Genomic DNA, 13,632 nt, shown 5'->3' with positions numbered 1-13,632 from the left:
TTAAAATTAGGACCTTAAGTGATGGTCACAAATTCTTTGATATGAGTTATGTACGTGAACGAAGTCTTTGATATGCTTTAATTAATAAAATCATTATTTTATTACTTTTCTACCTTTAAAGTTTGGAATATTATTTCTTTAATTGACATCCACATTATGAATAGCCATACTACTGAATCTGGTTCAGTTCAATCTAACCATTTTTGCTTTATCTCTAATTTTGTTTATTTTATTTATTCTATATAGGAGAGGTTGGCGAAGGAGAATGTTTTGCTTTCAAACACTGTCAGGAAGCTTAGCAAAGATGTCTATAAGGTGTGAATTATTACTATATAATTCTGTCTTTGAATGAATAATTCTTAGTTCCTTGGCTTTATTTAGCAATTTGCCAAGGGGTTTAGGGGATATATCCAATTCTAATTATCTCTCTCTGAATTTTTAGGTCTTTAGATTTTTTGTTTTAACAGTTTTTACTGTAAATGTATTCTTGTTAAACTGTGGGCTTGTGTTCTTATAAACTTCATGCCTTGCTGTTTATGACAACTATCTAAGCATATAGCATACTTGGAAGATTACAACAGGCTAAGGCCTTTGATTTACAGAGGAGCTGATGTGTTTCTTTTGTGTTTTTCTCTCATCAGCAAAGCCAATTATGAGAATGTTTCCAAAAAAGGTTTTATTTATGATTTTGAGATTATTAATAATTAGCATCTGTCACATTTCAACAAGTCTTTAAGAAGAATAAAGATTCTTGAATTATTAATTAACAGTGGATGCCTGAGTTGAGACATTATGCTCAAATGTGTCATTTCCATTTTAACATGATAAATTGTCAACAAGTTAAGCTGAGAGCTGTGATTGTCTGCATTGTTTATGATATTCTTTTCGGCTATGTGAGGTGGTTTCTGAGTTCTCTTTGTCATCTCATTTATTTTTTTACTATTTATTCGCTATAGTTTAGCTATGTTTGTGTATCTGATTTTAATTTTTTTGTATTATTTTCAGATACGAAAGGAGCGGAGTAACTTCCGGTGAAGTATGGACGGCTAAGCAAAGATGGGGAATTCGGAAATAACGATGTTGTTACTGAGGTAACAGTGAGACCATTTGTTAAACATATTGTGAAGATTTCAGTTACTAAGGTGGGTCACAAATATGATGAGAACTGCTACCTTAATTAGAGTTCTCTTCAAACTAAAAACTCAGATCAAAGTTTACCAGTTTGGCTTTTTGCACTTCAATTTTTGGAGCCATCCAAGGCTCTACCAATGAATCAATTCTTTAGTAATATTGTTGTTTTTATTTTTTTTCTTACATACATAATCACAGAAATCAACCCATCCTTTCTTCTTGCAACCTTTGCATCCAATTCAACCTCTTCTGTCATCAAATTTTATATTTGAAATTTTAAATAAACCCTTACTTGCTCGAGATGGATAATTTACTTTAACTTTATTTGGTTGAAATTAAGTTTATAAAAAAAGATTTTTTTAAAAAAAAATTCTTTTTATTGTTTTAATATGTTTGAAAAAATTTTAGTAATAAAACTGAAAATAGTAGATAAATTAAAAAAATATTTTTTAAAAAAAACTTAAATTTACATTTTTTTAAAAATATTTTTTACTTAAAAAATATATTTTTAATATTATAAACAAATAAAAGATATTTTTATATTATCTTGTCTAAATATTTTTGGTGACTGAACTTATCTGGTCTAAATATGATTATTAAATAAAAATATTTTTATATAAAATATTCAAACATAAAATTATCCTATTTTTAAAAAAAATCATAAAAAAAAGTGGGATTAATTTTTGAATGAGCAATGTTAGGGGCCAGTAATTTTTGCTATTGGTAGTCAGTAAATAGCTATCAATAACGATTTAATGGTGTGAGATTGGTGTGAGATTTCATCTAATGATTCACATTTTTCTACTGGTTATATACCGGCCAAAATTCAACAAAACTGCTGGCCCTAGATTTTTCCATTTTGAATTTTGTTTGGTTATTTAACTCTACGAATTGGAAATAGTAAAGTTAGTTCAAAGTTTGTGAAGCTAAACCTTTTCGCCATCGTGGCCGCCGCTAACCTCCCTTTAAGGTGTTATGGAGCAGCCACATGATTATTACGAGAAGAAGTGGAAGCCTTTAAGAGTCACCATAAACGCCCTGAAACGGCTACTGTCTTCGACGGTAACGCAATCGCAGCCGCTGCCGTTCCTTCCCGATGAACTCATCAGAGAAATCTTGCTGAGGCTTCCGGCGAGATCGCTGCGTCGGTTACGAAGAGTGTGCAGTTCATGGAAAACCCTAATTTCCAGCTCTCAATTCGCCAAAGACCATCTTCAACATTCAACGGCCGCGGATCCAAGTTTGAGTGGGCCACGAGTTGCTTATCATTATCGTTGCCACTACGAATTCGGAGATTTCTCCTTACGCTCCTTGGTCGAGAACCCTTCCAAACCTACTGAAGTCGTTGTCTTCAAGGAGAGACGACACGACGCACTTATTGGCTCTTGCAATGGATTGCTGTGCTTGGTTGATGTTGTTGGCATCAACACCTATGTCAGGTTGTGGAATCCCTGTACTGGATTATTGACAACCCAATATGTGGAACGTGGGAAGTTCTTATCGGTTTTCGGCTTCGGCTATGATCATGTGAATGACAAGTACAAGCTTGTTGTGCTTGTAAATCGCAAGGGGAATCATACACCCAGAATTTATAGATTTTGCCGCAACCCTTCCAACAGAGCCATTCAAGATATCCCATTAAGCAGCATAAAGGGTGATCGTAAAGGGGTATTTGTGCCTGGCACCGCTACTCTTAATTGGGTTTGTCAGCATGACACTCTGGAGTACTTGGTTCTTTCCCTTGACTTGGTGAAGGAGACTTTTAGTGAGTTTTTCCTGCCCTTCAGTGTTCCGGATGATAAAACCTTAATCTTCCCACGGTTATGTGTGCTGAGGAACTGCCTTGCATATTGTTTTAATCATGAGAAAACTCATTGGTTCCTGTGGATCATGAAGGAGTATGGAGTGCCTAAATCTTGGACTAAATTGGCCATCATCCCCGCCCTTCTGTGTCTATCCAATTATCATTTTCGTCCATTGTATATCTGGGGAAACAATATTCTTGTGGCGGATGCATCAACGATAATTCTGTATAATTTGGATAATGGTAGCTTTGAATTTCCTGAATTGAAACCTACTCCTTCAATAGGATCGTCCGTCTTTGTTTATCAAGAAAGCTTAGTTTCACCACCATATCCTGGCCTTCCACGTAGCTCTTTCAGTTAATTAAACCCTAACGGACATGCTGTCTTCTGAATGGTTTGATTCTAGTCAACTCCTATGCTTTCTTTATGAATTTTGACTTTTGAGAATTTGTCCTTTCTTATTGCTTTTCTAATTCAGTGATTATTTATCTAGTTTTTTACAAAATTATACTTTCTGTTTTGATTATTGCCAATTTCATATTCACATGCCCAGGCTGGATTTGTAGGAATCACCATCATTTACTAGTGTTCCTTTGCACTTACAGTAAATTTATGCTTGTGATGAAGATCTGATTTTAGATTCAAACCTATTATTTTAGGGTAAAATTAAGGGGAGAGAATGGAATATGTAATTTAATGCGTACCATTTCCTTTTAATTTTGTTTTTTTTTTTTAATCCAAAACTGGATGCTTTACCCGTTAAACCAGATGAGATATGCTGATAATTGGTGCATGAATGATGCATACCATAGTATTGGCATCTTCAAATTATGGATTCATGGTCATAAATGATTCTTTTATGGCTAAACAAAATCAAAATTAATACATTATTTTTTTCTTGTGATAAATAAATGATTACCAGCTTTCAGTGATCAACATAATAGGCAGTGGGAAAAATGATATATTGATACATTTGTTTTCTCTCTTGGTGGTCAAAGAAATAATATGAACTTCTGAGGTACCGACCTGGTGATATAAGTTATATGTTATTGATGAGTATTAAAGAATTGGAGCTTAAAACTAATGGAAGAGTTGAAACGAGATTTTAACAAACAAAACCATAAGCCATGTCATAAAGAAAAAGAGCTTTTATATTCTTAATTATTTAGATATCCCTTGTAGTTCTAGACCCTATTTTATGACCAACACTTGCATTTGTCATGTTTTTTGCCAACTCTCATTTTTTTTTATATTAGCCCTCTAACACTGCTTGGGAGTAATTATTTACAAACTTTCATCGACTAACAAACTTAACCAACTCGTCTTGTCAAAGAATAATATGAACTTCTAAGAAATTAACTTGATGACATAAGTTATTTATTAAAGTGATATATTTTTATGAATATATCACATAGTTTGTTTTCCCCGCCTAATCATAAGAGATATGTATTGTCATTTCAAAATCCTGTAGTTATTTGTGCTGAGGAACTACCTTGCAATTTGTAGTGAACATAGAACTCATTGCTCTGTGTGGTTTATGAAGGAGTATGGAATGTCTGAATCTTGGATTAAATTGACCATGATCCCACAGTACCTTAGCATACACGTTATTCCTCTGTATCTTTGGGAAAATGATGTTCTTCTGGGGACTGCTGCTCCTTATTCAAGAATAATTAGGTATAACTTGAACCATGGCAACTTTAAGTTCCCTGTCATTGATGGCCATAGAGATGACATGATGAAAGTTGCTCCTTTGTCTAAGCACTCGATGGCAGCAAAGCAATTCCATATTTATCATAAAAGCTTGGTTTCACCATCACACTGTGGTCTTCTAAGTAGCACATCTGAAATGCGTTGGATCAAAGTTATCAAAAACCCATGCCTACATCTCTTCCAAGTGAATTCCTCTATTGGTAAAGGCTTTCCCACGCTCTTTAGTTTCTAGCTATTCTTCTAGTTGAATGATTTATTTATATAGTTTTTTCAGACTTGGTGTGGGGCTGCAAAACTATACTTTCTGTTGACATGATTGTTCCCCATTGCTAAATCACAACGTCACAGCAATTTTTCTGCTTTATTTAGGATATTAAGGAATGACTATCATTTACTGGTGTTCATTTACAATTAGAGTTAATTTTTTCTAGTATCAAGTTCTATTTTTATATGACAAGTTATCATTTTTAGGGTTAAGTTAAGGGAAGAAAGAAAATAGAAACTGTAATATCCCATAATTTAATGACTACAGTTTCATATTATGTTCTTCCATGTTGGTTTTCAACATTTTGGTTTTTGGATTGTTACTGGTTTTGTCCATTGGATAAGAAATAAACAATACATGTATGGTCTATAGTATTAAGAATATTTGAACTTTGGACACAAAATCATCATCAATCAATCTTATACTGGTAAAACCGAAGCAAACCCGTTAATGCAGTTATATTCTTTTTCCTCTTTATTGATTTGTTATGATGAATAATTAATTAGAATCCTTCATTGAAACATAGTTAGTAGAAGAAAATGATACATTGCTAATGAACTTGAAAGTTCAATGGATAGGCTTGGAATCGGAATCATAACGTTTTTAGTTGTTTTATACTTCGTCAAAATTCTCTTGAACTTTGTTTTAGTTTTCCCCGTTATGGAAGAACTTACATGATATGAAATTACCATGAATGAACATTCACATTATGAACAATGTTAAACATCATAGATAAGCAATTGAGCTTAACACAATAGTTATTACATCTAATTACTAAAATGCTAATGTTGTGGCAACGGCAAAACAGATTTATGTAGAGAAAATAATAAAATACATATTAATTAGGAGAAAGAAAAATGTATACTGATACAGGTACTTAACTCGATCACGGTCAGTGGAGTACCTCGATCACGGTTAGTCCCTCCACTGAGATGGATCTTTTTAATTTTTTTTTCAATTGAGGTAGTAAAATGTGATTTCTAACCCTTCAATATTTTCTCTTTCGTGCATTCTCTTAGTCCTACTTATAAAATTAATGGTAAGAGATTACACTTTACCTTCTCAAGTAAAAAAAAAATTGAGAGGATCCATTTTCATCCCTTCACTAGTCACTCTACACTCTGACATTTTACTTGATCTCAGTCAACTCTTTTGTCGATCAAAACCTTCCATTGATCAAAATCCTTCACATGTAATGGTCTAGCCAACTATCAATAAAAGCACCATTTGTTACAAGTATAAAATTTCAGAAAAACCAGAATTCAAAAGCTAATTATTGAAACAGAAGAATCTAAAACTTTTATCTTAAGTCGCCTCTCTAATGTGGGGCCGATATGAAAATGTTAAATGAGAGCAATTTCTGTAATTATTGAATGTTATACATTTATTCTTAAGTAGACTCATCAATAACAGATGAGATTGGAATTTATCTTCAAAAGAAAATACTGTATGTAATTTTTTTTGTTTATTCTTAGTTTCTTACTGAAATGGTAACAGCGGTCATGTTGACAAAAGGTATTCAACATTGAGCAATGCCACATAACCATATACATATGGGGACTTGGGGAGAATATATACATTTATTAAATATTATTCGTTATTCATGAAGATTAAAACACCAGTTTTTCATAGGCATATCACATAACTGAGTTTTTTTTTTTTTTTCTCTTTTTGGTGTCCTCATAACTGAAGAGCTTAAAAGAAAGAAAAAGGTAAGTGTTCAAACAAGATTATTAATAATAATTAATAAGTAACTGTGTAGATTAAGTCTCAAATAACAAAATTTTTATATGCCTTAATTATCCGGATAATAGTTAATTTTTCTAATATAAGTTAAGTTCCTTGTATAAATTTTTTAGTTTTCTTATAAAAAAGTGGGTGGATAATTGGGAGCTCAAAATTCGAATAAAGCTGAAATTTCGGGTTTGGAAAAATATTTAATTATTTTTTTATTTTATTTTGAAAAAAAAATCCTAAAAACTCAAGAGTCAAGTCTTTTACGTTAAAAAAAAAAATAGCGGATTAATTTTTGAATTTTGTTTGGTTATTTAACTCTTTTTAAAACGGAAAAAGAAATAGGAATTGGAAACAGTCGAGTAGAAATAGGAATTGGAAATAGTGCAGTCGGGAAGTTCAAAGTTTGTGAAGCTAAACCTTTTCGCCGTCGTGGCCGCCGCTAACCTCTCTTTAAGTTGTTATGGAGCAGCCACATGATTATTACGAGATGAAGAGGAAGCCTTTAACAGTCACCATAAACGCCTCAAAACGGCTGCTGTCTTCGACGGGAATGCAATCTCAGCCGCTGCCGTATCTTCCGGATGAACTCATCAGAGAAATTTTGCTGAGGCTTCCAGCAAGGTCACTGGTTCGGTTACGGAAAGTGTGTACTTCATGGAAAACCCTAATTTCCAGCTCCCAATTCGCCAAAGACCATCTTCAACATTTAACCGCCGCGGATCCAAGTTTGAGTGGGCCACGAGTTGCTTATTGTCATAGTGGCCGCTACGGATTCGGAGATTGCTCCTTACGCTCCTTGATCGAGAACTCTTCCAAACCTACGGAAGTCGTTTTCTTCGAGGAGAGACGCCACCAGATAGTTATTGGCCCTTGCAATGGATTGCTGTGCGTGCTGTTTGATGTTGGTGGCATCAACACCTATTTCAGGTTGTGGAATCCCTGTATTGGATTATTGACAACCCCATCGGTAGAATGTGGGGATTTCTTATCGGATCGCGGCTTCGGCTATGATCATGTGAATGACAAGTACAAGCTTGTTGGGATTGTAATTCACATGGGGGAATATACAACTAGAATTTATACATTTTGCAGCAACCCTTCCAAGAGAACCATTCAAGGTATCCCATTTAGCAGCATAAAGGGTGATGGTAAAGGGGTATTTGTTCCTGGCACCGCCACTCTTAATTGGATTCGTAGCCATGCCATCCTGGGTTGCTTGGTTTTTTCCCTTGACTTGGTGAAGGAGACTTTTAATGAGTTTTCTCTGCCGCTCAATGATCCGGATGATAAAACCTTCTTCTCCCCACAGTTATGTGTGCTGAGGAACTGCCTTGCATATTGTTTTCATCATGAGAAAACTCGTTGGTTCGTGTGGGTCATGAAGGAGTATGGAGTGCCTAAATCTTGGACTAAATTGGCCATTATCCCCTCCCTTCCGTGTCTATCCAATTATCATTTTCATCCATTGTATATCTGGGGAAACAATATTCTTGTGGCGGTTGCAACACCTTCAAGGATAGTTCTGTTTAATTTGGATAATGGTAGCTTTGAATTTCCTCTATTGAAACCTACTCCTTCAATAGGATTAGACGTCTTTATTTATCACGAAAGCTTAGTTTCACCACCATATCCTGAGCTTCCAAGTAGCTCATCCCAAATTCAGTTAATCAAACCCTAACGTACAAGCTGTCTTCTGAATAATGGTTTGTTCTTATTGCTTTTCTAATTTAGTTTTTTATAAAATTATACTACCTGTTATGATTATTGCCAATTTCATATTCACAAGCCCTGACTGGATTTATAGGATTAACGCATGTCTACAACCTCTTCCAAGTGAATTCCTCTATTGGTAAAGGCTTCCCCCCGCTATTTAGTTTCTAGCTATTCTTCTAGTTGAACGATTTATTTATATAGTTTTTTCAGACTTGGTGTAGGGCTGCAAAACTATACTTTCTGCTGACATGATTGTTCCCCATTGCTAAATCACAATTTCACAGCAATTTTTCTGCTTTGTTTAGGATATTAATGAATGACTATCATTTATTGGTGTTCTTTTACAGTTAGAGTTAATTTTTTCTAGTATCAAGTTCTATTTTTGTATGACAAGTTATCATTCTTAGGGTTAAGGGAAGAAAGAAAACAGAAACAGTAATATCCCATAATTTAAGGGTTAACTACAAAAAATGCCTCCAAATTATTCAAATGCTGATAAAAATACACCTGAATTTTACTATCGATAAAAATGCTTTCAAATAATTTAAAAACACAACAATACGCAACAGTAAACATATATTTTCAAAATATATTTTAGAGATTGAATTTTGATGCAATTTTTTTCAAGTATGATTATAAAAAAATAAATTATTATACATAAAATTTAGTGATTTTTTGTTAAGTATATCATTTTTTATAATTATTTTTGTTAACAATTAATAATACTTTTAAAAAATCACAAAATAATATATACTTAACAAAAAATCAGCAAATTTTAAGAATAATATCTCATTTTTCTAATTATGTTTGCAAAAAAATTGTATCAAAATTCAATCTCTAATGTATTTCTCAAAAGAATATATTAGAGATTGAGTTTTGATTCAATTTTTTGCCAGCATAATTAAAAAAACGAGATATCAGTATCCTTAAAATCTAATAATTTTTCGTTGAGTATATATATTTTTTGTAATTTTTTTGTTAACAACTAATAATACTTTTAAAAAATAAAAAAATATATATTTAAAAAAAATTATCAAATTTTAAGAATAATAATATTTCATTTTTTTAATTATTCTTGTAAAAAATCACATTAAAATTCAATCTTTAAGACATTTTTTGAAAATATATATTTACTGTTAGATATTATTGTTATGTTTTTAAATTATTTAGAGGTATTTTTGACGATAGTAAAATTCGAGTGCATTTCTGTCGGCGTTTGAATAATTCGGGAGCGTTTTTGGTTGTTAATGACTACAGTTTCATATTATGTTCTTCGATGTTGGTTTTCAACATTTTGGTTTTTGGATTGTTACCAAGAACTGGTTTTGTCCATTGGATAAGAAATAAGCAATACATGTATGATCTATAGTATTAAGATATTTGAATTTTGGGCACAAAATCATCATCAATCAATCTTACACTGGTAAAACCGAATCAAACCCATTAATGCAGTTATATTCTTTTTCCCTTGTTATGATGAATAATAACTAGAATCGTTCGTCAACATACTTAGCTAGTAGAAGAAAATGATACATTGCTAATGAGCTTGAAAGTTCAATGGATAGACTTGGAATCGGAATCTTAATGTTTTTAGTTGTTTTGTACTTCGTCAAAATTCTCTTGAAGATTTAGTTTTCCCCGTTATAGAAGAACTTACATGATATGAAATTACCATGAATGAACATTCACATTATGAACAATGTTAAACAACTTAACCACATAAAAGATACATCATAGATTAGCAATTGAGCTTAACACTATAGTTATTACATCTAATTACTAAAAAGCTAATGTGGCAATGGCAAAACAGATTTACGTAGAGAAAATAGTAAAATACATATTAATTAGGGGAAAGGAAACTATATAATGATACACTATATTTGACTGTGCTTAACTCGATCATGGTTGGTCCCTTTACGGGAATGGATCTTCTCAATTTTTTATTTCAATTGAGGAAGTAAAGTGTGATTTCTAATCCTTCAATACTCTTTTTTCCATGCCTTCTCTTAGTCCTATTTATAAAATTATTGGTGAGAGGTTACATTTTACCTCCTCAAATTAGAAAAAAATTGAGAAAATCCATTTCCGTCCCTTCACTAATCACTCTACACTCTTACTTGATCACAGTTAATTCTTTTGTCGATCAAAACCTTCTATTGATCAAAATCCTTCACATGTAATCGTCTAGCCAACTATTAATAAAGTATAAAACCTCAGAACTAGAATTCAAAAGCTAGCTATTGAAACAAAAGAGTCAAACTTTTATCTTAAGTCGCCTCCCTAATGTGGGGTTCAATATGAAAAGGTTAAATGAGAGCAATTTTTGTAATTATTGGAAGGTACACATTTACTCTTAAATTTGAATTGATCAATAGTAAGTGAGATTGGAGTTTATGTTCAAGAGAAAATACTGTTTGGTAACAGGGGTCATGTTGACAAAAGGTATTCAACATTGAGTAATGCCACATAACCATATAAATACTGGGAGAATATATACATTTATTAAATATTATTCGTTATTCATGAAGATTAAAACAACAGTTTTTCATAGGCATATCACATAACTTTTTTTTTCTTTTTTGGTGTCATCATAACTGAAGAGCTTAAAAGAAAGAAAAAGGTAAGAGTTTAAACAAGATTATTAACAATAAGTCACTGCGTAGATTAAGACTCATATAACAAAATTCTTATATGCCTTAATTATCCGGATAATAGTTAATTTTTCTAATATAAGTTAAGTTGCTTGTATAATTTTTATAGTTTTCTTATAAAAAAAAAGTGGGTGAATAATTTGGAGCTCAAAATTTGAATAGGGAACAGACTTCCGATTTCAAAACCTAATTCTCAAATAGATAGAGTTTTGTTTCTTTTAAACACACATTAATTTCACTCTTTGTCTCTAAAAAGATAGTGAGATTAATTGTTAATTGTTGAATTTTTAAATTTTGAATTTTGAATTATTCAACTCTTTTTTTGAAAGGCACACTCAGCCCGCGGAAAAGGAGTTGGAAATAAATAGTGCTGAGCCTTTGGAAGTAGCTAGAATCTCGATTTAACTCTTAAAATCTTCCGATATTATGATTTTAAATGAGTTTATCGATTTTACGAAATTTATACTAAGTCTGACAATTTTATCATTTAAATCTTATTAAGATTTTACGTTTTACGTTTTTAATTTACTTTTTCGATTTCACGTAAAATCTCGATTTTTTCTACCTAAATCGGAGGTGAAAAGTTTGTGTCCCTTCGCCGTCATTCTTCCTTTAAATTGGCCATCATCCCTTGTCACCCGTGTCTATCTTGGCGTCTATCTGGTGATCATTTACGGCCATTGTATATCTGGAAAAATGTTATTATGGCAGTTGCATTGTATTCAAAGATAGTTCTTTATAACTTAGATAATGACAACTTTGAATTTCATGTACTGGAACCTACTTATTCATTTCCCTCAATTTGATTCTATGTCCATATTTATCACGAAAGCTTAGTTTCACCGTCGTATCGTAACCTTCGAAGTAGCTCATCTCAATTTAGGTTGATCAAACCCTAGTGTAGGAGTTCTCTTCTAAATGGTTTGTTTCTGGTCAACTCCTTATAGTTTATTTTTTTTGTCATCATTTTTAGTTATTGATTTAATATTTTTTATTTAATAATTTAATAACATATTTTTAGTCTATACTTTTAAATATTAATAATTAACTGATAACTGATAATATAATATTTTTTAAAATATTAATAGTTAACTGATAACTCATAACATGATTTTTTCTTTTTAAATTAGTGATTTATTTATCTAGTTTTTAAATATTAATTTACTGTGATGATTATTTCCTATTTCATCCTTCATATTCACATACTAATGCTGGACTTGTAAGAATGACCATCAATCCATTATTTATTAGTATTCTTTGGCACTTACATTATAATTTAAGTGAATTCTATAGTACCTATAATTTAGTGTCTAATTTATTTTTTATAATAAATTTTGAATATTTAATAATTATTTTTTATATTTTTTAACATTAAATATTAATTTTTAACTATTTTTAATAAGTTAGACAAACACTTTTAGATACTATAACAATTACCTCTAATTTAACTCTGAAGATGAAGATGATGTAAATTGTAATAAAATTAAAGTAATAATTCCATAAAAAAAATAGTTGATTAAGTTAAAAGTTGATTAACTATATGAATTGTCTTGTCAAACAAAACTATTGTTCAAGAATATTTTGTTGTTAGGATGTCCAGAGATCTATTTTGTCAAAATATGTACTTTTTGAGTCCCAAAATAACTATTTATTATCATCTTTATTTGCACAGTTAATTACACGTAAAATATTATATTGCAGATGCAAACAAAATATTGTCTATTAAGAAAGCTTTTCTAAAGCATGGGCTGCATATTTTTCACTTTTCTACTAACATGACAAAAAGAAAACTAATTCACAAAGTGAGAGTCTCATAGATGTCTCAAATATATGAATATATACAAAATTGAAAACAAGTTAAGTCAGCTGTGAATTCTTCAAACACTCGGAAACTTTATAAGTTCTAATGATATACGAGCATAAATAAAGTCAATAGATTTCACTTTTTTCTTGTATGCATCTAAATATGAGGACTATCACTTCAAATATGATCATAACTGCTACCCTAATTAGAGTTCTTTTCAGAAATCAAACTAAAACTCAAATCAAAGTTTACTAGTTTGTCTTTTTGAACTGCCTTAGCTTTTATGGAGCCATCCACGGCTCTCCCAATGAATCAACTTTTTAATAATATTGCTGTTATTATTCTTTTTTCTTACCTACACAATCACAGAAGTTAACCCATCCATTCTTCTTGCAACCTTTGCATTCAATTCAAATTCTTTCTGTCATCAAATTTTATATTAGAAATTTTAAAGAAAAATGAAACTAGATTTATGTAGAGGGCATGAATCAATTTGACTCAAATCCATTAATAAAAAAACTAAAGATATTTAAACATGTAAAATAAAGAGAAAAAACTTATTTGAAATTTCGCTGTTGAATAATATGATATACTGAATTCAAGAGAGACATAATCAAATGAATTATATGAGAGTGATAAAGTTTTGATCATGTCACGTCATGAGAGCTATAATGAATAATTTTGAGTAAAAATGACAACATTATCCGGATGTACGAATACTCATCCTGCCCTTACTTACTCGAGATGGATAATTCATTTTAAATTTATTTGGTTGAAATTAAGTTTATAGAAAAAAAATTTTAATAAAAAATA

The 13,632-nt window shown here is 31.3% G+C and overlaps 2 protein-coding genes across 3 annotated transcripts; both read left to right on the top strand.

Annotated features, from left to right (window-relative positions):
- Positions 1-144: 144 nt before the first annotated feature.
- LOC112709909 (F-box/kelch-repeat protein At3g23880) lies at positions 145-5,199 on the top strand. Of its 2 annotated transcripts, none has more exons than XM_072202272.1 (2): positions 145-315; positions 1,006-3,441. In XM_072202272.1, exon 2 carries the CDS (start codon positions 2,107-2,109, stop codon positions 3,295-3,297), a length of 1,191 nt encoding a protein of 396 aa, XP_072058373.1. In that variant the 5' UTR covers positions 145-315; positions 1,006-2,106; the 3' UTR covers positions 3,298-3,441. The 2 variants fall into 2 exon arrangements, with proteins under 2 accessions (XP_072058373.1, XP_072058374.1); XM_072202273.1 differs by lacking the exon at positions 145-315 and adding an exon at positions 4,480-5,199 and having other exon boundaries at positions 2,001-3,330.
- A 1,912-nt stretch (positions 5,200-7,111) lies between these two features.
- Positions 7,112-8,329, top strand: LOC112712782 (F-box/kelch-repeat protein At3g23880-like). The gene has a single exon (XM_025765701.1). It carries the CDS (start codon positions 7,112-7,114, stop codon positions 8,327-8,329), a length of 1,218 nt encoding a protein of 405 aa, XP_025621486.1.
- Positions 8,330-13,632: the final 5,303 nt, after the last annotated feature.

Source organism: Arachis hypogaea, chromosome 9 (assembly GCF_003086295.3).
Source record: "Arachis hypogaea cultivar Tifrunner chromosome 9, arahy.Tifrunner.gnm2.J5K5, whole genome shotgun sequence".
In the NCBI taxonomy this organism is placed as follows: Eukaryota; Viridiplantae; Streptophyta; class Magnoliopsida; order Fabales; family Fabaceae; genus Arachis; species Arachis hypogaea.
This window is presented reverse-complemented; position numbering and strand designations above follow the sequence as displayed.

Coding starts and splice junctions, on each gene's coding strand:
- LOC112709909 (XM_072202273.1), top strand. CDS start 2,107: ATGGAGCAGCCACATGATTATTACGAGAAGAAGTGGAAGCCTTTAAGA.
- LOC112712782 (XM_025765701.1), top strand. CDS start 7,112: ATGGAGCAGCCACATGATTATTACGAGATGAAGAGGAAGCCTTTAACA.